Consider the following 25482-nt stretch of genomic DNA (forward strand, 5'->3'; position numbering starts at 1 on the left):
TTAGCCTTTCACTTCTCTTCTTTCCTCAGCTATCTGTAAGGCCTCCTCAGCCAACCGCTTTGCCTTCTTGCATTTTTGGGGGGCATGGTTTTAGTCACTGACTCCTGTACAATGTTGTGAAGCTCCATCCATAGTTCTTCACACATTCTGTCTACCAGATCTAACTCCTTGAATCTATTTGTCACTTCTACTGTGTAATCATAAGGTATTTGATTTTGGTCTTATCTGAATGGCTGAAGTGGTTTTCCCTGCTTTCCTCAATTTGAGCCTGAATTTTGCTATAAGGAGTTCATGATCTGAGCCACAGTCAGGTCCAGGTCTTGCTTTTGCTGACTTTAAAGAACTTCTCCATCTTTGGCTGCAAAGAATATAATCAATCTGATTTCAGTATTGACTGTCTGGTGATGTCCATGTATAGCATCATCTCTTGTTTTGTTGAAAGAAGGTATTTGCTATTTCCAGTGTGTTCTCTTGGCAGAGCTTTGTTAGCCTTCGCCCTGTTTAATTTTGCAGTCTAAGGCCAAAAGTGAAAGTAAAAAGTGAAGTGAAAGTGAAAATCGCTCGGTTGTGTCTGACTCTTTGAGACCCCATGGACTATACCCTCCATGGAATTCTCTAGGCCAGGATACTGGAGTGGGTAGCCATTCCTTTCTCCAGGGGATCTTCCCAACCCAGAGATCGAACCCAGGCCTCCCACATTGCAGGCGGATTCTTTACCTGCTGAGCCACCAGGGAAGCCCAAGAATACTGGAATGGGTAGCCTATCCTTTCTCCGGTGGATCTTCCTGATCCAGGAATTGAACCGGGTCTCCTGCATTGCTGGTGGATTCTTTACCAGCTGAGCTAGTCAACTGATACCTGGAGTAATAGGGTAGTTGGCAATTCTAAAGGCCAGACTTGCCTATTAACTCCAGGTATCTCTTGACTTCCTACTTTTGCATTCTAGTCCCATATGATGAAAAGGACATCTTTTTTTGGTGTTAGTCCTAGAAGGTCTTGTTTGTCTTCATAGAACTGTTCACCTTCAGCTTCTTTGGCATTAGTGGTTGGGGCATAAATGTGGGCTACGCTGATGTAGAATGTTTTGCCAGGGAAACAAACTGAGATCATCCTGTCATTTGGGGATTGCAGCCAAGTAGAGCATTTCTGACTCTCTTGTTGACTGTGAAGGCTACTCCATTTCTTCTAAGGGATTCTTGCCCACAGTAATGGATATAATGGTTGTCTGAATTAAATTTGCCCATTCCTATCCATTTTAGTTCACTGAATCCTAAAATGTTGATGTTTAGTTACCCTTGCCATTATCTGCTTCACCACTTCCAATTTACCTTTATTTGTGGACTTAACAGTCCAGGTTCCTGTGTAATATTGTTTTTTACAGCATGGACTTTACTTTCACTACCAGACATATCCATGTCTGAGTGTCGTTTCCACCGTGGCCCAGCCACTTCACTCTTTTTGGAGCTATTTCCCCACTCTTCTGCAGTAGTGTGTTGGACACCTTCCGACCTGCGGACTCATCTTCCAGTGTCATGTCTTTTTGCCTTTTCATACTATTCATGGGATTCTTGAGGCAAGAATACTGAAGTAATTTGCCATTCCACGTTCTGTCAGAACTCTCCACCATGACCCGTCCGTCTTGGGTGGCCCTGCACTGCATGGCTCATAGCTTCATTGAGTTACACAAGCCTGCGATCCGTGGGATCAATTCAGTTAGCTTTCTGTTATTGTGGTTTTCGTTTTGGAGTCTGTGGGATTGTAGTTCTTGCCTCCTCTGTCTGCCCTATAATGGATGAGAATAAGAGGCTTGTGCAGGATTCCTGATGGGAGAGACTGTTGTGGGGACAACTGGATCTTGCTCTGGTACGCAGCACTGTGCTCAGTAAATTTTCAATACAGTTGTCTGCTTGCTCCCTCCCTGTTAGTTGTTTGACCTGAGGCAACCAGTCCTGAAATCTACAGCTCTATGATAGGGCTGCTGGCTGTCTCGAAAAGGGCTTATGCCAGTATTCGCCTCCCTAGGCTTCTGCTGCCAGTCCCCCTGTCCCTGTGCTAGGCCAGTGCCCACCCACACCTCTGCAGGAGATCCTCAGACCTGAGGCGAGTCTGGCTGAGTCTCTTGTGAGGTCACTGCTCTTTTCCCTTGGGTTCTGGTGCACACACGGTTTTGTTTGTGCCCTCCAAGAGTCTCTGTTTCCCCCAGTCCTGTGAAAGTTCTGTAATTATATCCTGCTGTCCTTCAAAGTCAGATTCCCGGGGATTCCCAGTCCCTTTGCCGGATCCTCAGGTTGGAAAGTGATGTGGTGCCTAGAATCTTTGCAACAGTGTGAGAACTTGTTTGGTATTATTGTTCTCCAGTTTGTGGGGCATCCACCTGGCAGGTGTGGGATTTGATTTTAACGTGATTGTACCACTCTTGCTGTCTCTTTGTAGCTTCTCCTTTGTGCTTGGACATTGGTATGTTTTTTTTGGTGGGTTCCAGCATCATCCTGTTGATGGTTGTTCAACAGCTAGGTGCGATTTGGGTGTTCTTGTAGGAGAAGGAATAGATGTCCTTCTATTCTTCCATCTTAGCAACTTTCAAATACAGCGTTCTCGAACCTTTTTGGTAGCAGGAACTGGTTTTGTGAAAGACAGTTTTTCTGCAAACCTGGACAGGGGGCGGGGGTGGTTTTGGGATGATTCTAACACATTATTTTTATTGTGCACTTTTTTTGTATTATTATTATTACATCAGCTTCACCTCGGATCATCAGGCATTAGATCCTGGAGGTTGGGGACCCCTACAATGCAGTATTATTAGCTGTAGTTGCATTGTTTATATTAAATCCACATAACTTATTTTAAAACTGGAAGTTTGTTCCCCTTTACCCATTTTTTCTACCCCCTACACCCTGCCTCTGGCAACCAATGGTATGTTCTCTGTATCTGTGAACTTGGTATTTTGTTTGCTTTTAGATTTTACATATAAGTGAGATCATACACTATTTGTCTTTCTTTGGCATATTTCACTTACTGTTTTTTGAATCTATTTTTGTTCCACCTGCTTCTAACTTATTTTCTCTACTGTAATGCCCTCGAGGTCATTGTTGTTGCAGATGCAAATTTTCTTTTTTTATTTTAATGCTGAGTAGTATTCCATTGTGAGTACACACACATGCACGCACGCCTTCCGTGGTGGCTCAGATGGTAAAGAATCTTGCCTGCAATACAGGAGACCTAGGTTTCTCTCTGAGTTGGGAAGATCCCCTGGCGAAGGGAATGGCTACCCACTCTGGTATTCTTGCCTGGAGAGTTCCATGGACAGAGGAGCCTGGTGGGCTACAGTCCATGGGGTTGCAAAGAATCAGACACAACTGAGAGACTAACACTGACTAACTAATAGACGCACACACCCATCTTCTTTATCTGTGTATCCATTGGTGGACACTAAGGTTGTTTCCATATCTTGGCTATTGTAAATAATGCTGCAGTGAACATGGGGGTGCATGTATCTTTTTGAGTTAATATTTTTAAAAAATTTATTTATTTTTAATTGAAGGATAATTGCTTCAGAATATAGGTTTGATTTCTGCCATACATCAACATGAATTAGCCATAGGTGTATAAATGTCTCCTTCCTCTTGAACCTTCATCCCACCTCCCACCCTTTCCCACCCCTCTAAATTGTTATATGTACCCCCAGTGTTCATTGCAGCACCATTTTCTATAACTAAGACATTGAAGCAACCTAAATGTCCTTTGACAGATGAATGGCTAAAGAAACTGTGGTACATATATACAATGGAATACTACTTAGCCATTAAAAGGAACACATTTGATTCAGTTCTAATGGGGTGGATGAACCTAGAGCCTATTATACAGAGCGAAGTAATTCAGAAAGAGATAAACAAATACCGTGTTTTAGCACATATATGTGGAATCTGGAAAGATGGTACTGATGAACTTATTTTCAGGGCAGCAATGGAGACGCAGACATAGAGAACAGATTCTATAGGTTAGTGTTTTTGTTTTTTTTTTTTGGATAAATACCCAGAAGTGGAATTGCTGGATCGTATGATGGTAGTTTTCTGTAGTGACTGCACCAATTTACATTTCCACCAGCAGTGCACAAGGGTTCGCTTCTCCAGATTCTTGCCAATACTTGTCATTTCCAATGTTTTGTATAATAGCCATTGTGACAGATGTGAGGTGATATCTTATAGTAGTTTTGATTTACATTTCTCTAATTACTAGTATGTTGAGAACCTTTTCGTGTCCCTTTTGGCCGTTTGTATGTCTTCTTTGAAAAAGATGTCTACTCAAGTTCTTTGCCCATTTTTTGAGTTAGATTGTTTGGTTTTTGCTATTGTGTGAGTTTCTTGAACATTTTGGTTGTTATAAACCTTATCAGATATGTGGTTTGCAAATATTTTTCCCATTTAATAGGTTACATTTTTGTTTTGTTGATGGTTTTCTTTTCTCGTTTGTTTTCGCTTTTGTTGCCTTTGCAACTGTCAAACCTAAGACCAATGTCAACACTTCATCTTGGCCAGGAGGCCCAGATTATAGTAAGTCCCCTATATACGAATGAGTTCTGTTCTGAAAGCACATTCATAAGTCTGGTTTGTTCGTGAGTCCATCAAAGTTAGCCTAGGTACCCAACTAATGCAATCAGCTATACAGAACTGTACTATAATAGGTTTATATTACATTTCACATGAATAATACTTAAGAAAGAAACACAAAAAACAAAGAAAACGTTTTAAATCCTGTAGTATTGTACCTTAAAAAGTACAGTAGTATGGTATAACAGCTGGCATACCGGGGCTGGCATCAAGTAAACAGGTAAGAAGAGTTACTAGCTGGAGAAGGGAGAGGCAGTGGGAGATGGTAGAGCTGAGGGATCTTCAGCAATAGGAGATGGAGGGCGAGCTGCAGTGTCACGCCTGCCTGACCTTGATGGTCCAGGTTCTGGCTCCTTGCGGGATTCAGTTCTGTCTATCTTCTTGAAACATATGATCCAGTGATGTCTAGGTAGTAGCACTTTTTTGTTGCTGTTGTCATAGATGACATGGTAACAAAGGATTGCATTCTGAACAGCTGCTGCAACCTTTGTGTACTGTTCTACATTTGGGTCGTGTGCTTCAAAAACTAACAGTGTTTCCTCAAATAAAGGAAATGTCCTTGCCATTTCCTGCATTGTAAATCTCTTTGGTCTTCAGTTACTTCTTCCTGTTGTCTCTCTTCATCCTTTCTCTTAGCCTCCAGTTCCATCAGGCCTTCATTAGTAAGCTCCTTGTGTTCCACAGCAAGGAATACAGTGAAGATGTCCTCTTGCAGATCTGGTTTGAAATAAAGATACTATACAGTACTGTACAGCAAAATACACTGTAAAGTGCAACCATTGGTAGAGGATGCCTGCACATGAGAGTGTGCACCAGACACATGAACTGACTTTTGTGATTGGACATGCAAATGTATTTTCACTTTGAAAATTTACAACTAGAATGTTCAGATGTAGGGAACTTACTGGATTTGTTGTTGTTCAGTCAGTCAGTCATGTCTGACTCTTTGCGACCCCATGGACTGCACACATCAGACATTCCTGTCCTTCACCATCTCCTGGAGCTTGCTCAGACTCATGTCCATCGAGTCAGCGATGCCAGTCTAACCAGCTCATCCTCTGTTGTCTCCTTCTCCTCTTGCTTTTAATCTTTCCCAGCATCAGGGTCTTTTCTAATGAATCAGCTCTATGCATCAGGTGGCCAAGTATTGGAGCTTCAGCTTCAGCATCAGGCCTTCCAGTGAATATTCAGGATTGATTTTCTTTAGGATGGACTGGTTGGATCTCCTTGCAGTCCAAGGGACTCTCAGGAGTCTTCTCCAACACCACAGTTCAAAAGCATCAATTCTTCAGTGCCCAGCTTTCTTTATAGTCCAACTCCCACATCCATACATGACTACTGGAAAAACTATTGCTTTGATTGTATGGACCTTGGTCGGCGAAATGATGTCTCTGCTTTTTAATATGCTCTCTAGGTTGGTCATAGCTTTCCTTCCAAGGAGCAAGCATCTTTTAATTTCCTGACTACAGTCACTATCTGCAGTGATTTTGGAGCCCAAGAAAATGAAGTCTGTCACTGTTTCCATGGTTTCCCCATCTGTTTGCCATGAAGTGATGGGACTGGAAAACATAAGCTGAGTTTTTTAAATGTTGAGTTTTAAGCCAGCTTTTTCACTCTCCTCTCCCTTCTTCAGGAGGCCCTTTAAGTTTTTGCTTTCTGCCATAAGGGTGATATCATCTGTATTTCTGAGGTTATTGATAATCTCCCAGCAATATTACTGTATTGGGAGCCAGTAATTTAGAAGCTGCCTCCCACACCTAATATCAAGCTTCACTGATATGTAATTTCAAGTACAAAGGTAATTACAAGGTATAGGTGAAGTGGGAAAAGGTCTGGGACCTCCATCACTCTCCACAGATGCACTTTTGATACATCAGGTTGTGCTCTGGCTCAGATTAACCTCAAAGTCTCTAAGTGATATATAAGGTTTATCACTTACACATATAGACCATTGGTTTAGTTATAAAGCTGACCTCAGAGACCAACCTCTTAAATTCATAGACTGTAAACAAACCTAGTATATCATATTAGCATCTCATAGATGAGGCCTCTCATTGTAGCAGATTTACCTTTCTTGTTTCCCGGCAAACTTGTGATTAGTATGTTTATGAGGAAAAGATTAAACTGTATCCCTTGTTTTTTTGGCCAGGATAGCTTTTTCCCTACCCTCTTCTCCTGCACCCTCACAGTGAACAAAGGGTTGTGGCTTAGCCATTCACTTCTTAACACATAGCTGGGTGAATATGAATGAAATCATTTAGCCTTTATAGTAGCTTTATGAAAGAAGTCATTGTACTAGAAAACTGTTTCTCAGAGATCCTGAGGTAAAGATGTGTCTTACGATCACTCATGAAGAATTGTTGCTTTTGAACTGCGATGTTGAGAAGACTCTTGAGAGTCTCTTGGACTGCAAGAAGATCCAACTAGTCCATCCTAAAGGAAATCAGTCCTGAATATTCATTGGAAGGACTGATGCTGAAACTGAAACTACGGTACTTTGGCCTCCTGATGTGAAGAACTGACTCATTTGAAAAGACCCTGATGCTGGGGAAGACTGAAAGCTGGAGGAGAAGGGGATGACAGAGGATGGGATGGTTGGATGGCATCACCAACTCAATGGACATGAGTTTGAGTAAACTCTGGGGTTTACTCAAATGGAGTTTGCAAAGAATTGGACACGACTGAGCGACTGAACTGAACTGAACTGAAGATCACTCTGGGAGTACTGTGACTGGGATTTATACTTGAGTCTTACTGACTCTACAACTCATGGTCTTGCCAGTGTGCCCCAAACTAGCTCTTTGCATTTAATAAAGTGTAGTAGCCATTCCTCCCTTGCAGAGCTTCTAGAATGTTCCAAAGTCAGCTTCTAGAATGTTCCAAGTCAGGTTCTTAGAGAAGGAAAGTATATATTTTTATTTGTTTGCTGCCACTTGTGGTCATGAGGATGTCAGGCGAGTGTACGCTCCACGGTTCTGTCTCATCACAACAAAGATTTGGAGTGATGGACATTAAAGCCCTCGGTGTTGTCACAGCTCAGCACATGGGGCGGGGGGCAGAGGGGGAGAGCCAGCCCTTTGGCTCCTCTTTTTATATGTTTTTTTCTCCCCCTGGGCCTGCCCTATGTAAATTGGGCTAGCCAGGAGTGCTGTTTGTTCTGCCTGAGGTCCTCACTCTGGTCCTTAGACCTTCCTTTGTTCTATTTTCACGGGCTTTTCCCTTCCTTATCTTTTAGCCACTGCCATTCTGGACTCCTGTTTCCTATTTTAACTACCTAACAAGGATAAACTTAAATATATGAATTTACCTTCTTTATTTGAACTGTGAGAGACAAATATCCCATAGTTGATTGAACACTATCCTTACAAGTCAAGAAATTTAGGTATAGATACAGCTGTGTCACCTGATAGCTATGTGTGTCAAACTGTTGAGCATATGTGGTTATACCCGTTTGTATTTCTAACATCTTAGGCTGCAGATGACTTAGGCTGCAGGATATTTTCCAGTCTTTTTTTTTTTTTTTTCTTTTTTGAATCTAGTGTAGGGTCTTTTTATTTTTTATTTTACTTTACAATACTGTATTGGTTTTGCCATACATTGACATGAATCTGCCACGGGTGTACATGAGTTCCCAACCCTGAACCCCCCTCCCACCTCTTTCCCCATATCATCTCTCTGGGCCATCCCTGTGCACCAGCCCCAAGCATCCTGTATCCTGTATCAAACCTAGACTGGCAATTTGTTTCTTACCTGATAGTATACATGTTTCAATGCCATTCTCCCAAATCATCCCACCCTTTCCCTCTCTCACAGAGTCCAGAAGTCTGTTCTGTACATCTGTGTCTCTTTTGCTGTCTCGCATACAGTGTAGGGTCTTTAGATACTCTGTGACTCAGAGATACCCTTTTTCCTGGAATAAGCTCTCCTTTGTACCATGTTGTGCAGGAGGAACAGTTGAACTTTGATTCTTATACTGTCTGTCTGCATCTGCATGGCTGACTGTACTGTTTTCCCTCAGTGACAGGAACTCCTGGGGCTTGTTGCCACAGGTAAGGCCTAGGGAGGATAGAAGCAGACACAGGGAGGGGACAAAAAAGAGAAGCACTGTGGAATAGCGGAGTGTGACCAACGGTGGCCCCCATTTCTACACCTCTTGATCACCCTTATATTGTGAACAGTGACTAGTATATTGATACTAGAATTTAGATCCTGAAGGAATAAAGATCATATAATTCAAACTGTAATTTATAAATAAGAAAATACAATATGTAGAGATAAAATGATTCATTATTCAAGATTATAAAGCTAATGAATAGTAGGGCTGGGACTTGAAATCAGCTCTCTTAGCTCCAAATTCAGTATTTCATCTGCTAGTGCAACTTCTAGTGGTTTTTTTGCATTTTTTCACCAAATATTTAGTGACGAGCTTTTAGGTACATACGGTGTATGTTAGATATGAAAGGCAAATTCATACGTGTCAGTTTAATCATCAAGAGAATACACTAATATTTGTAGTACTCAGATATGTGTTAAATGAGTTAAAATTATATAATAGATGTAGATTTTTAAAAATATTTCAATTTTTTGTTTTTTACTTGTTTCCCTTGTAGCATGTAGAGGTTAAGTTTCCTGATATCAGGTAATCATGATCAGTCTATTGAGGCTTCTACTTTGTGGAGGGAATCCTGGTAGAGTTGAAAAAAAAATATTGAATTGAAAGTTTAAAGTCTCCTATATGTAGTCATCAGCTGCTTATTTATTTGGGCCAACTTCTTGGAGTTTCAGGAACTTTTTATTTGCTTCCTCTATTGGTTGCTTGTTTTTAAGATTGGCCAGTCAGTGTAAAATGAAGCTCATCATAAATTCTGAAGAGTTATATAAAAGTAACATGGTACTAACACTGATGATAAAAATGAGATTTTTTGTTGTATTTCAGATGCAGGGTTTTTTTTTTTTCGTGTGTGTGGGTGCCTACAATGTTTCTTAAAATATCTAAATATAAAGAAATTTAAAATGTAGGTCTTATGAAGAACATTTATTTCTCTTTATGCATATATTTAGCTTTGGGCCTTGGATATTGCTTCAGAAATAAAAAAAGCTCATGGGTAAATAGGATTATTCTTATAAGCATTTTTAAAAAAGAGGGAAATGTTCTTATGCTTTTTTAAAAGGGCTTTTCTTTTTGAAATAAAAGCTTACTGGAAAATTTTAAGTGTTGGTATGTGGGAGATAATTTGTGTCTTACATTATTACTGGGAAAAGATGTGTGTGATGTAAAATAGCCAGTGATAATCTTTATTAAAAGATACTTGCTTTGTGGGATTTGACTTTGACTTGTTTTTCCTTTGGGAATCTTTTTCTTCTAAATTTCAGTGTTGTAATCCACCTTAACCTTACCGTTTCATGTGTGTATTCTGTTAGGTATAGTTTCAAATGTTTGAATATGGCTCCTTTGTGACTTTACTCATGACTCATCCTCCTAGATTATCCCTGAATGGGTGAATGGGTAGATAAGATAGATGTAGATGGTTAGACTTATTATTTTTGCTTATGAGTCAGTCTAAAGATTGAGATCTTCTTTGGATGCCTTTTTGATATTCTTGAGATTTCTCTTTATCCCTTTTGCTGCAGTTCTGGCCTAGACTTTGGGAGCCTTTTTAGGTCCTCTCTCCATCTCTGAATTTGGATATAGAATGTTAAAAGAGTTTCTTATCCTTCAGCTTTTTAAAAAATGCTATCTTTCTCCCATCTTTAGTTTACTCTTGTGTTTATTTCCTGGTTCCCATTCCTTTGTTCATGCCATTCTTCCTCTCTGGATTATTGTAGCCTTTCCCTTTCTATGTGACTTCCCTGGTGGTTCAGACGGTAAAGCATCTGTCTACAATGCAGGAGACGTGGGTTCGATCCCTGGGTGGGGAAGATCTCCTGGAGAAGGAAATGCAACCCACTCCAGTATTCTTGCCTGGAAAATCCCATGGACAGAGGAGCCTGATAGGCTACAGTCCATGGGGTCGAAAAGAGTCGGACACAACTGAGCGACTTCACTTCCCTTTCTATACATTTTTAGGGCCACCGCACACTTCATTTGCTGTGACATATTTCTCTTTTTCTTTGGCTAACCTTGAGTGTCTTCCTTTCAATTCTGAGTTCTTGGCATTTATTGCCAGTGGCTGTCCTTTCACACTGCTTTACCATTCTGGGGTTGTTTTTTGAATCTCTTGCTTTTGTGTGTGTTTGTCTTTTCTGGTAATCATATTTTTAGATCACTGAAGACAGGGATATTCATCTTGTTTTTGTTCTTCCCAGTTTATACCTGGCACAGAGTTTCTCAGTAAATAGTTTATTTGATTAACTATAAAAATTTATTTTCCCCTCATATTTAAAATACAAAGCCTTAAGAGAATGTTTTGAGATTATCTTTTTTTGTGTGTCCTTACTAGGAGTTGTAGTACAAAATCATTAGGAGGTGTAAGTAGTGGTGAATATTTGAAAAAGGTGTTCAAGAAGCCCTAGTTTTCTGTTGTCACAGATGTTAAAGAACATGGTATTCCTAATGTTTACTAATTTGGTGAATTTGCTTTCCTGTTACCTATTCATCAAGCTGTTAAAATGTAAAATGCAGATTATGGAAGAGAAATGCTAATGTGGAAGAGATTTTGTTTTTTTGTTTAGGTACAAAGAGGATGGTGAAGCTTTATTAATTTTGCTTCCCTCAGAAGAAAAAGGGATGGTGCAGCAGCTTCTTCAGAAGAAAGTGCCTGTGAAGGAAATCAAGTAAGAATGACTTGCTGTCTTGATGTTACTGTTAGAAAAATGAAAGCATGAAATTATTGTGCCTAATTATGTCTCCTCCCTCTAATCTTTTCTCCTGTCTGATTTTGGCCTTTTTGTTTAACAACTCTTTTAGAAAATGGTCAGAGGAGAATACAAGATGAAAAACAGACCTTGTTGGCATCAGGAGGCATTGATGGTTGAAAGCATTAAACCTCTTAGATGAACTTATTTTTAGGATTGTTTGTCCTTTTCAGAAGATTGTGCTCTCCTGTCATTAAAGACGTTTAGATTGAGTGTCAGCAGAATTGGTTGTAGGCTAATTTATATTGTGTTGTATGAAAGGAGAGAAGGTTAGCACTCCCCTTGACTAGGATGGAAGAGTCTTTCAGGGCTGACAACATGCATACAGTTAAGGCATTGCCACCTACTTTGTGGCATCTAACCAGTTTTGTGGGGGGGGGGTTTCCCTGATAGCTCACTTGGGAAAGAATCCACCTGCAATGCAGGAGACCTTGGTTTGATTCCTGGGTGGGGAAGATCCCCTGGAGAAGGGAAAGGCTACCCACTCCAGTATTCTGGCCTGGAGATTTTCATGGACAGAACAGTCCATGGGGTCACAAAGAGTCGTACATGACTGAGTGACTTTCACTTTCACTTATATTGGGGCCCTTGAAACATTGACTTGATGGACATGAGTTTGAGTGAACTCTGGGAGTTGGTGATGGACAGAGTGGCCTGGGATGCTGCAATTCATGGGGTTGCAAAGAGTCGGCCATGACTGAGCGACTTCACTTTCACTTTTCACTTTCATGCACTGGAGAAGGAAATGGCAACCCACTCCAGTATTCTTGCCTGGAGAATTCCAGGGACGGGGGAGCCAGGTGGGCTGCCATCTATGGGGTCACACAGAGTTGGACACGACTGGGTTGACTTAGCAGCAGCAGCAGCAGGTTAGATTTGGTGGAGGAGTGGATAAGGGTTTAGGTAAAACAAAGTTGGGTGTGAGCTCTGTAATTGTTGAGGCTGCGTTAAGGTTTTTATGTATATGTATTTTGATATTTTCTGTAATTAAAGAAAAACCTCATCTGCTACCACCTATCACCACTGCAACTTTTCAGGAACAAAATTGTTTAGTCTAAAATCAGGGAAAACAAGTGGGATTTCCTTTGTGAAATATAGAATAGATGCTTGTAAGAATTTCATTGTTTTCCCATAATTTTCATTCTAAACCTGGGCAAATTTAAGTAACAATTCTGTTATATTATGCCTAATTTCCAGATAAGGAAAATAATGTTTATATCCTTGACTACTTGTTTATTATTTGAATTTGATTTTTTTGATATTTGACTGAAATGGAAATCTTATAAAAAATGACATTTGCTTTCATTTGTTCCATTTCATTGATGATCCACCTCCCATGAGAGGCTACTTTCTATCTTTAAAGATTTAAGAGGAACATTGCTAATTGTGGTGTTAACCTAATCTTTCACTCAGCATGGATTGTTTAGAGAAAATGTCTGATTTTTTTTTCCTGCATTATTTGAAATATACAGAGTCAACTTTAGGTCTAGTGTAATTTCTATCTAATCTGGGTCATAGATGAGAAAAAATGTTATGGATTTTAAAAATACGGAGGAAAATAGAAAGTAATGTATACTATTTTCAGCTTCTAAAATCGAGATGTCTTAGTTTAACTTTTATCTTTTTGTTATAAAAGAATCAATCCAGAAAAACTTATAGATGTTCAGAAAAAATTGGAATCATTTTTAGCTCAAGATCAAGATTTAAAAGAAAGAGCTCAAAGGGTAAGTTATTTTAGAATTGGATACCTTCCTTGGACTAGAGCATGTAATAAAGTTCAATTGTATCATTTTCTGCCACTTCAGATATTCAGGTAGTATACTTTTAAGATAGCTTTACCTTATTCTTTAACTTTGAAAAAGTTACATGTTTCTTTCTTTCTTTAAAAAGATTTTTCTTTGGCCATGCCAGATCTTAGTTCCCCAACCAGGGATTGAACTTGTGCCCCTTGTGGTGGAAGCTCACAGTCTTAAACACTGACTGCCAGGGAAGTCCAAAAATTATATATTTCTTATAGTAACTTGGAAAAATGTCTATTACTTGTCTATAATTTTGTCAGACATATAGAAAATCTACTTAATGATTGTTAAGTATATAAGATAACTTGATAAAGATATCAACTTGGTTTCTTCAGTAAAGTTGTTATTAACGTCTGACTATACTCTCTTGACTGTAAAATTAATATGTTAGGTTAAATTTCCAGAAAGCATAGCATTCTTGCTAAATTGTCTTTAGAAATGAGGTTTTAATCTATAAATGTGGCGTAATGTTCCCAAACTGCTTTTTTGGACTTATAAGTCCTCTTGATTAGCAAATACCCAAGGAAATGTCACTTTTAGTTATACTTATTATTTTGTTCTTAGAGTACCCAGCAGTAGATTCTTTAGAAAAGGAAGGTGTGAAATTATTTTCCATTGTGCTTACAGCAGTTTAGTATTTGAATTGACAAATATTTGAATCCCTGTTATGAAGCTCTTCATTTTCAGCACTCTTTTACTTACACTTGAGTTATGAGATCTACATAGGAAATCTGTATCTGCATTTCCTGTAACACATCAACAATGAGTTAGATAGTAGGGATTCAGAGATTGGGAAGAAGAAAATAAAGAGGAGGTACGGAAAGGCCATCCTGAGTAGATAGAAGAGCCTGAGCAGAAAAAGTCAGGAGTTAGTCTTTTTTTATCAAATTATTTATCGCTATGCTTATGATGAAAGTTAAATTCAGATGCTTAGTATGTGATAGGCCCTTAGCCATGGCATAACCCTATATGTGTATTATTATTTAATCTTCCCAACAACCTGTGAGGTAGGTGATAATTGATTTGATTTTATAGATGGGATAACAGGAGCTTGAGAAAATTAAAAATTGTCCAGGGTGATGTATCTATTAAGTGATAGACCTAAGATTTAAATCCAGATCTGAGTTTCTTCAGAACTTTCACCATACATCAGGAGAAATTAATTCTAAAATATAAGAGAACGGCATGAAATTCATCCTGAAATATATAAATAAAACATATTCAAACTTACATAAGCTCACTTTACCTGAAATCTAATGAAAATAGATTTTAAACAGATTATTTTTCTTAAAACATTTGGCCATGAAAACATTTATGTGCATGTTTCATCTAGCAGCATACTTTAAGCTCGGAGTTAAATCTTTTAGTAGCTTTGGAAATAGCATGCACAATTCCAAATAGTGTATGTGAATTCTGATGTTGTGACTTACTACATACCTGGCTCATTCAGTTATGAATCAGGAAATATGAAAAACTGGAAGGATGTTGTTTCTGTGGTTTCTGCATACAGCAAATGAGTCTTCTAGAACAAGATTATAGAAAAGCACATTGAAATAAATGATGTGATTTATTGGGTGTCATGTTTAGCAGCATGGCTAACTGTTGGCAGCTGCAGCCAGCTGTCTGATTTCATAGAAGTGATTTCCTAGCTTTTGATTATAATCTGGATAGAACAAAAACGATAAGCAACTGGAGTGATTTCTTGTGGGTGATTGTAGGTGGAAAATTATCCTTGAATTATTCATTTTAACGCCTATGGAGACAGGGAAAATGGTTTGGAAATTAGTGTAAATGGTTTGAAGAAAGGATTAGGGTAAAGTTAGAAAAAATGTGAAGTTTAGGAAATATAGAAATGGGAATTAAATATACTTTACAAAGCTTAATTTTAAAATAGATAAAGCTTCTGCTTTGATGTATTTCACCATCTTTGCTGCTTGTTTGTTTTTCAGACTGACAGAGCATTCAGGACCACGTTTACTTTTTAGTTTGCAAAGGTTCTTGGCATAAAGATAGTTTACTTTTTTTAAAAACACACACAGAGTAAAATATTGCAAGCTAATGACAAACTACTTGAAATTATAATGATGAATTACTTGAAATTTCAGTAAAGAATTTATTAAACTTTATAAAAGTTTATCCCTAAACTTTTCCTGTTATGATTAAGCTTAGGTACAGTAAAATTTTATTTTGTTGTGATAGTCTTATTACAAGGATGTTTTCCAGTAATAATTATTATTAATAACTGGTATTCATTGATATTTAATGTATTTCAGAAGAAATGCTCAAGTAGTCTACATGCATTTTTCTCATTTAGTTCTCATTACACTCAAAGTAGAAGTTACTTTTATATTATCTTGATAGATGAGGAAACTGACAGAGAAATAATAAACTTGCTCAGCTTGTAAGATGTGAAACTCAGATTTCAACTGTATTATTCCAAAAACTATATTTTTTTCCTGTTAATTTGCCTGAATGATTTTAACTTATAGAATAGCTTTTTGAAAAGTTTATATTTTATGTTCAGTTGGCTTGATGAAACCAAATTTTATAGTCTTTTCTCAGATTACAATTCTAAAAAGGTAGATTTTTTTTTGTTTGTTTTTATGGAATGGAGATACTCTCAGCTATTTTTGAGAGTTTTCACTACCGTTGAATTTATTCCTTTGATTACTTTCTTTTATCTCAGTTAAAATTCATTTTCCATTTCTGACTGTTATGTCATATACCTCAACCTTTTTTGTTTACAGTGTTTTGTCTCCTACATACGTTCAGTGTATCTGATGAAGGATAAAGAAATATTTGATGTGAGCAAGTTACCTATACCTGACTATGCCCTGTAAGTATTCATATTATAGATTTGATTGTGAGTCCTCAGAGTTAAAGGGAATTCGTTTGAAACCTGGTTCTGAGAATCCTAGTTTAAACCTCTTTATGTTACCTTAAAAGAATCTGTTGAAGATTTGCAGAGAAAAAGACTAAGCTGTAGGAAACTTGTTGAATGTTCAGTTCAGTCAGGAACTTCAGTCAGAAAGAAATTTCTTATTTGTGAGTATAAATTCCAGAAGGCTGGCAGTTTCCTGTAAATTGGTCTTAAAGGAGATGGAGAGCAGTTGACCGGCATTCTTTGAAATCTTGAGATGTCTTGTTTTCTAAAAAGCTGACCTGGTTTACCACACACGGTTTTTCTTATGCTTTGGATGCAGGTCTCTTCGTTGGTTCTTCCCTTATTTTAGATTGGTATCCCATGCTGCTTGTTGCCTGGGTATTCTTTGTGTCTTGGTGTTTCTTACAGGTGCTCACAGTTACCATGGTAAAACGTCTGTCTTTAGTAATTGCATTTGCTGTTCTACGAAAATGGAACTCTTGGTCTTGTTTTGGCTAGTATTTGAAGGATATTTTCCCCCTAATCTTTTCCGGAGTGTCCATTTTTCAGTGGGGTTCTGCCTGTGGGAAAGGCAGTGACAAACTCCTAGAGAAGCACCCTTGGGGTTACTCATACCTTGAATGTCAGCTTGAAATCTAATCTGGGATGAAATACGTACTTTCACAGCAAAGTCTTTGTATTTGGTCTGCTTTCCAGGAATTTGAGTGCCTTTACCTTTAAGTTGAGTCTAATAAAAGCTTATATTTGGGTGAGCTGCTATTTTCTGTTCTTCATGTTAGATTGCAAGTTCAGTATAACAGGTAATTTGTCAGTTATTTTCGAACCACTTAATTTGCAAGATAACAAAGTAAGGTCATTGACTTTTTGTTTAGTTAATGGATAACAAATCAGATGCCATGGAAACGTGTTTCTGTTCGTTTATCTCTTTACCAGTTACTAATTTTACAATTTCTGAATATGATTCATGGTTTAGATTATTAGCTGATTTTTTTGTGCTTTATGATGTTCTATCCTGGTTTTCTCTTTGACATAGCTGAGATATTAGCAAACAGGAGAGACACGGGTCTTTAATGTTTCCCTCCTCCAGGGAATTTTCCTGACCCAGGGATTGAACCCACATCTCTTAAGTCTCCTGCATTAGCAGGCAATTCTTTACCACTAGTGCCACCTGGGAAACCTGGTACAGCTTAAGTTGGTGTTTTAATTTCTGATGGATGCTGAATTTGTGATCCTAACTGTATCCCTATAACAGTAATAATGACAAGTGCTCAGAAGTGGCTGCATATGTGCTAGGCATTATTTTAGATGCATTGTATCTATGAACTCATTTTTACAACAGTCTTATAATGTAGGTACTCTTGTCATGCCATCTTGCAAATAAGAGAGCTGAGGTATAGAGAAGTTTAATTATGTCCTTGATTGCACAGCTAGTAGCTGACAGAGCCAGGGTTTGAACTTCAATAGTTCTGTTTCTGAATCCAGGTTTTACAACTACACCCATCAGTTTCTGTGAATCATGTCTTAGAAAAAAGGCAGTGGATCCATTTTGTAATGTTAGCTTTTTATTAAAAGCTTATTTCCAATGCATCTGTGGGAACTTAGAAGCTGGGAAAGACCTCATCATAAAGTAAGTCTTGATCTTGGAAGGAGAAAATAAGATTTTTTTTTTTCTTTATTTGGTCTCGGGTTTAAATATCCTTCTTTTGTAGAGGTTATTATGCCATGTTAAATGTCTTAGAAGAGAGGATGATAATACTTGAATTCATTCCTTGCAGAGAACATGTGTTCTTTCATGGCCAGGTCTTTTCCAGCTTTAATGTTATTTATTTATTTATTTTTAAAATATAAATTTATTTATTTTAATTGGAGGCTAATTACTTTACAGTATTGTACTGGTTTTGCATACATCAACATGAATCCGCCACGGGTAATATTATTTATTTTTAATGGGAGTGTTAATGCTTTACATTGTTGTGTTAGTTTCTGCTGTAAACAGTGGGAATCAGCTGTATGTATACATGTATCTGCTCCCTCTTGAGTCTCCCTCCCACCTCCTCCCCTGAGCTTTAGTATTTATATTTTTATATAAATAAAAACATATTTTAAACAAAGTATTTTCATATAGTTAGTGCATCAGATATTTACAACAACTGAGATAGGCCTGGTAGATATTTTTGTCTTGTGTTAATATCGGAGAAAGCTGAGGCTGAGAGAGTTATACTGGAAATAGACAGATCTAGTAGTTGTTTTTTTCTGGTCGTATGCTCTTTATTTTGTTAATCATGTTAACCACCTAATGGAAAACAGACATCTCCAATATTTTGTGACAAGTATTCAGTATCTTTTGGATCACCTGACCTGTCAAGATGGAGTTATATCTCAGAAGGACATTTTCTTTTTAAAAAAAGCTCTAAAACATCTGAACTCCTGAGGAAGCATTTCATAATAAAGTCATAAACACAACCATCAGTGTGTTGAGATAACTCTTCCTTTGCTCATATTTAAGGTCTCTTGGTCTTGCTGTGGCACCACGGATAAGATTTCTTCAGAGAATGCAAAAGCAACCCAGCAAGGAACTGGTAGTGAGTGAAGATAATAAAGTAATTGAGCCAAGGGCTCCTTCCCTCACCAATGATGAAGTAGAAGAATTTAGAGCCTACTTCAATGAAAAAATGTCTATTCTTCAGAAAGGTGGGAAGACACCAGAAGGGACAAGTTACAGACTGGCTAGTGGCATTAGTGATAAAGAGGAAGAAGAGAAAGAAGATGAAGAAGAAATGGTCGAGAAACTGAGAAGAGCAAAAGGATCTCCACTTGAGCCTGTCCCTAGCAGTGAAGAGTCCCAGAAGGACAGGGAAGCCTCTGTGCAGTTCTTGGACAGAGATGACGAGGAGGACGACGATGGCCTCGAGACTGACTTCTTTAAAGTGAAGCGGCACAACGTGTTTGGGTTGGATCTCAAAGAGAATAAAACACTGCAGGTAAGCTTACCTCCACTGGAGGGGCTTTTATTTCCTTACCACTCTTATGATGTGCTGCTTTTTGCCTTTAAGGAAGTATGGGAAAATAACCAGGAGAAATTTGTAGAATGACTTTATTTGCTGTAAACTATCCCTCCGTCTACATCTTTAGAGATGGAATAGGTGCCAAAGAATTCTCATTTTTCCAAACTTCGGGAACTCTTAAGAGATTGACAGCTGTAATCTTCTCATTTATTGGCTTCCTGATGCATATTTTAAAAGTAGCCAGAGTCATGATTATAATATTAAGTAAGATGATAGGGTTCTGTGGTTTATGATGTGAGGCTCCTTCATTGTGATTCTTAACACACTGCTTTCTGAGTTAAATAATTACAAATATCCCTTATAACAATTCAGTCTCTCTAAACTTTTAATGAGAGATTTTGTTTTGGGCACCAATCCATAATTTGAAATAGAATGCCAGCACTTCTATTTAAAGACCACTTATGAAGGTTTATTAAAAGTTTCTTGTTTCTCAAGAAACTTTTTAGGAGGAATTTTAGGAGGAATAAAAAAGATAATCCAGGTAAAGCACCTGTTTCCTGGGATACGTGAAGGTGCACAGTAAATATGTTTCTCTGCCATTCCCTTATTTTTCTTTTAATTTTGTATTCCTTATTCTTGATTGTTTCTTTAGACAGCATTTAAATGAAAAATGAACCTGAACTCTTATTCTTTATACATTTCTAAGACTCACAATAGGGAACACTAAATTTTGAACTATGAAACTTGGATAGGTATTTTTTTAAGTATTAAATGGCAATTTAAAAAGTAGCAAACATGCTTACTGAGTATTTAATATGTATCAGGCGTTTTCTAAGCATTAACTCATATGGTCCTTGTATAATTCCTGTGAGGTGGGTATCCTATCGGGTTCAAGTAAGAGGAAAAAAACTGAGATATAGAGATAGTAAAATAGTGAGTTGCATAGTTAGTTATTAAATTGGAGTTTGGATCTAGGTATCTAACTCCAGTATTCAGGTCTTGACCAATAATCTGATTTTTGAAGTTTGATTTGAATTTTCACTTATGTTTTCTTTTGGATGTTTTATGGTTTTAGCACTTGAATTTAGGCTAGTATTCATTTCAGTTTAATTTTTGTATCTGGTGTGAGGTAAGAGCTGAGATTCCAGCTGCCTCCCTCCTTGCTGTATAGTTGTCTAGTTGAACCAGAACTCTGCTTGAAGTTACTGCACTTTTTCCATCCTAGTTACCTTGACTCTGTGTTGAAAATTAGTTGACCACGTCTGTGTAGGTCTGTACGTTGACTTGCTTTGGCTCTATACAGCTGTCCTTTCAGCAGTAACACCATTGTCAGTTAGTACAGCTTTATAGTAAGTCTCAGATCAGTATTAGTCTTCCAGCTTCATATTTTAAAAATTTGTTTTGTCTATTTTTTAGACCATTGCATTTCCATATAAATTTTTGAATCAGCTAGTAAGATTTTACAAAAAGTCTTGTAGCATCTTCATTGAGATTACATTGAACCTTGAAATCTATTTGGGGAGAATTGACATCTTAACAGTGTTGACTCTTCTGGTTCATGAATACAGCATATCTTACCATTTATTTAGGCCCTCTTTAAGTGTCTTTTAGCATTTTAAAATTATTTTAAGCATGTGCATCTTAAAACATATTTTGTTAGATTCATCTCTTCCTATTTTATAGTTTTCAGTGCAATCATAAATGATACTTTAAAAATTTCGGGTTCCATTTTTTCTTGCCAGAATGTAGAAGTGCAGTTTTTGTATACCAGTCATTCTAAACTGTCCTATTAAGTTATTGTGGCTGCTTTTTGAGATTCTTTGGATGTTTTTTGGATTTTCTCTGTAGCTGGTCATGGTATTTGTGAATAAAGATGGTTTCATTTCTTCCTTTCCAATCCATATGTTGTTATTACATTTTCTTATTTGATTACACTGCATGTTGAATAGCAGTGAGACTGGGCATCATTGTCTTGTGCTTAGGGAGGGAAAACATTCAGTCCTTTACCATGACATCTGATGTTAGCCATAGATTTTTTTTGTAAATGCTTTTAACAGATTGAGAAAGTTCATTCTGTTTCTGGCTGATTTATTGTTTTTATTAGATATGGATGGTGAAGTTTGTCAGATGCATTTTATGCAACATTAGGGTGAACATAGAATTGTTGTTATTTATTCTGTTGGCTAAGAGAATACATTGGTCATAGCAAGCACCCTCTTCCAACAACATAAGAGACAACTCTACACATAGATATCACCAGATAGTCAATACCAAGATCAAGTTGATTGTATTCTTTGCAGTCGAATATGGATAAGCTCTATACAGTCAGCAAAAACAAGACCAGGAGCTGACTGCAGCTCAGATCATGAACTCCTTATTGCCAAATTCAGATTGAAATTGAAGAAAGTAGGGAAAACCACTAGATCATTCAGGTATGACCTAGATCAAATCACTTACGATTATACAGTGGAAGTGACAAATAGATTCAAGGGATTAGATTACAGAGTGCCTGAAGAACTATGGAATGGATGTTTGTAACATTGTACAGGAGGTGGTGATCAAAACCATCCCCAAGAAAAATAAATGCAAGAAGGCAAATGGCAGTCTGAGGAGGCCTTACAAATAGCTGAGAAAAGAAGAGAAGTGAAAGGCAAAGGAGAAAAGGAATGACATACCCATCTGAATGCAGAGTTCCAAAGAATAGTAAGTAGAGACACAAAAGCCTTCCTAAGTGAACAATGCAAAGAAATAGAGGAAAACTATAAAATGGGAAAGACTGGAGATCTCTTCAAGAAAACTAGAGATACCAAGGGAACATTTCATGCAAAGATGGGCACAATAAAGGACAGAAATGGTACGAACCTATCAGAAGCAGAAGATATTAAGAATAGGTGGCAAGAATACACAGAATGACTATACAAAAAAGATCTTAATGACCCAGATAACCATGATGGTGTGATCACTTACCTAGAGCCAGACATCTTAGAGTGTGAAGTCAAGTGGGTCTTGATTTATTCCAACATATGGGAGCTGGGATTTTTCTGACTCTTGTCCTGACCCCTTTCCCCTTTCTCTTCCTCCTTGCTTTTTTTGTTCTGTCCTCCTGGCAGTGATTACTGAGTGCTTACGAGATGCCAGGGACTGAGCTAGGTTCTTAGTAAGTTTCAGAGGCGTATACTTTAACAGATTATTAAACTGAAATTTCAGTACAAAATTTTGGATTTCTTTATTGATTCTTGAAACCAAATTTTTTTAAATGTTAACATTGGCACTGTAGTAGAGAAGATATCATGAGAGAAGTTGAGCCTTAAAGAATGGATATGAGTTTAACATATTGGCCTAGAGGTCTCTGAGACTATCCTCAGTTCTTTCTGTTCTTTTTACTTTATTCTGCTCTTCAGCAGTTATTTCCACCATTTTATCTTCTAGCTCACTAATCTGTTCTTCTGCTTCGTATATTCTGCTATTGCTAGAGCCTATATTATACAGAGTGAAGTAAGTCAGAAAGAGAAAGATAAATATCGTATACTAACACATATCTATGGAATCTAGAAAGATGGTACCGAAGAATTTATTTGCAGGGCAGCCATGGAAAAACAGACATAGAGAACAAACTGTGCACATGGGGAGAGGGGAGGAGAGGGTGAGATGTATGGAAAGAGTAACATGGAAACCTACATTACCATATGTAAAATAGATAGCCAACGGAATTTGCTGTAGGTCTCAGGGAACTCAGACAGGGGCTGTGTATCAACCTAGAGGGGTGGGATGGGGAGGAAGATGGGAGGGAGATTCAAGAGGGAGAGGACATATGTGTACCTATGGCTGATTCATACTGAGGTTAGACAGAAAACAACAAAATTGTATAAAGCAGTTATCCTTCAATTAAAAAATTAAAAAAAGAATGGATATAAATTAATAGGAAGGGGAAAAAGAACATTCTAAGCAGAGAGTACAGAATGAGCAAAACCACGGCCACAGGAAAGTGTGTTTAATGTGGGGAGCTGTTTCTGATATGTTCAGTTTCAATACTGCGGCCTAGTGACCATCTCTGTGAAGTTACTCCCTGTCAGAGTTATTGAGGTGGCTAGAGATAGAAAGTAACCAGAACAGTTTGTGTATGTAGAAGGAGTATAGTTAAAGTTAGCTGTTATTTCCACTTGAGGAAGTATAATAGGAAAATAAAAGTAAAGAGTTGATAGAGGTTTGCCAGTGCAGTGGCTAGGCAGTGTCTGAGGTAGTACTGAAAATAAAGCGTTTTTTGAGTCAGGATGCATTATAGAAAGAAAAAGTGATGCATTTTATTTATTCTAGATGTAATAGTATCAGAAAACAAGACAACTTTTTTGATTTTAACATAGTTGATAGACCAGTTTTCACATTTTCTGGGTCCTGCATTGATCTGGATAGTACTAAGCCGTATTCTGATACCACAGGTCCAGCTGATGTTTTAGCCAGATATTTAAGGAGTTTATAATTTGATATATTTAGACTGTAACTAGGCAAGTACAGTGCCCTTTAGAAATGAATCGTTTGGTTATAAATAAAATTAAAAATGATGTTGAGAGTAGATATATCATGTGGAATCATTAAATGAAATTCATTATTATAGGAATATTTTTCAGGGTGGAGTTCTCTGTCCAGTTAACTGGCAGTGTTCTTGTGGATATTTATACTGTACAGTATACCTCTCAAAAATACTATATAGAAGATATTAGGTTATGAATATTGTTTATATGTTTTAAGACTGTTCATTTAAAAATGGACATTTTTAAATGGACTGTTGACAAAGGAATGATAAAGAAGATGTGGTACATATATACAATGGAATATTATTCATAAAAAAGAATGAAATAATGCCATTTGCAGCATCATGGATGAATCTAGATATTGTCATACTGAATGAAGGAAGTCAGGCAGGGAAAGACTAATGTCATATGATATTGCTTATATGTGGAATCTAAAAAAAATGTTACAAATAAACTTATTTACAAGATGGAAATAGAGTCACAGATATAGAAAACAACCTTATGGGGTTACTGTGGGGGAAGGCAGGGGAAGGGATAAATCAAGATATTGGGATTGACATATACACACTGCTATGCATAAAATGGGCTTCCCTGGTTAGCTTAGCTGGTAAAGAATCTGCCTGCACTGCAGGAGACCCTGGTTCAATTCCTAGGTTGGAACGGTCCCCTGGAGAAGGGATAGACTCCACTCCAGTATTCTGGTCTGGAGAATTCCATGGACTGTTTAGTCCATGGGGTCACAAAGTACTGGACACGACTGAGTGACTTTCACTTTCACATATAAAATAGCTAACTAATGAGGACCTGGACTTTCCAGGTGGTGCTAGTGGTGAAGAACCTACCTGCCAATACAGGAGACTCAAGAAATGTGGGTTTGATCCCTGGGTCCGGAAAATCCCTTGGAGGATGGCCTGGCACCCACTCCAGTATTCTTGCCTGGAGAATCCTATGGACAGAGGAGCCTGGTGGGCTATAGTCCTTAGGATCATGAAGAGCTGGACACAAATGAAGTAACTTAGCATGCAATAAGGACCTACTGAATAGCATCAGGAACTCTACTCAATATCTGTAATGACCTATATGGGAAAATAATCTTTAAAACAGTGAATATATGTGTATGTGTCTGCCCTCTTAGTGCAATAGGCAGCATGTCAGTCTCATAATCTGAAGGTCCTCAATGAGAACCTCAGAGAGGGCAGATCATTCATTCTTTGTGCTGCTCTCGTGGCTCATCTGGTAAAGAATCCTCCTGCAATGCGGGAGACCTTGGGTTAGGAAGATGCCCTGGAGAAGGGAATAGCTACCCACTCCAGTATGCTGGCCTGTAGAATTCCATGGACGATATAGACTGTGAGGTCCCCATGAGTCGGACACAACTGAGTGACTTTCACATTCAGATGTATATAGGGCTTCCCTGATACAGTGGAAACTTAGTATCAAATTTTTAATCAGCTATACTCTGATAAAATTTTTTAAAAATGGACTTTAGAGAAAGTAATGCCCTTGTTTGAGGAGTGATTGGGTATGGTGATGAACTGCTTTAGCAGAGTGCTGATTTAGCTGTTTTTTTTTTTTTAATCCTCATAATTATTTGATTTAAAAATGGGAATGAACCATGTTAACTTATTTTCAGAAATTTCTTGCAGATAACTATGTTTTTGTAGAAGATCAGGAAGTAATGAACATTTCTTGGTTTTCTGTAATCTGCTATGCCTTTGAATATCTCTTCTCATTGCTTAAACTCTTACCACAACCTTGTACAGTATTACCCCCATTTTGTGGGTTAAGAAACAGAGGCTTTGA

At 37.8% G+C, this 25482-nt stretch overlaps 1 protein-coding gene and 1 non-coding gene across 2 annotated transcripts in view; both read left to right on the plus strand.

The window, feature by feature from the left end:
* The window catches only part of DDX10 (DEAD-box helicase 10), a 313368-nt gene that overhangs the window by 42291 nt on the left and 245595 nt on the right, over positions 1-25482 (plus strand). The window contains exons 10-13 of the mRNA XM_040257930.1: positions 11280-11381; positions 13099-13186; positions 16009-16097; positions 18652-19126. Of these exons, the coding sequence (XP_040113864.1) occupies positions 11280-11381; positions 13099-13186; positions 16009-16097; positions 18652-19126 (754 nt within the window). The remainder of the gene's footprint in view (positions 1-11279; positions 11382-13098; positions 13187-16008; positions 16098-18651; positions 19127-25482) is intronic.
* On the plus strand, positions 11710-11833 carry LOC120877179. Its single transcript, XR_005724300.1, has one exon. It is a non-coding gene; the product is annotated as a U6atac minor spliceosomal RNA (small nuclear RNA).

This window comes from Oryx dammah, unplaced genomic scaffold (assembly GCF_014754425.2).
Source record: "Oryx dammah isolate SB20612 unplaced genomic scaffold, SCBI_Odam_1.1 HiC_scaffold_17, whole genome shotgun sequence".
NCBI classification, from domain to species: domain Eukaryota; kingdom Metazoa; phylum Chordata; class Mammalia; order Artiodactyla; family Bovidae; genus Oryx; species Oryx dammah.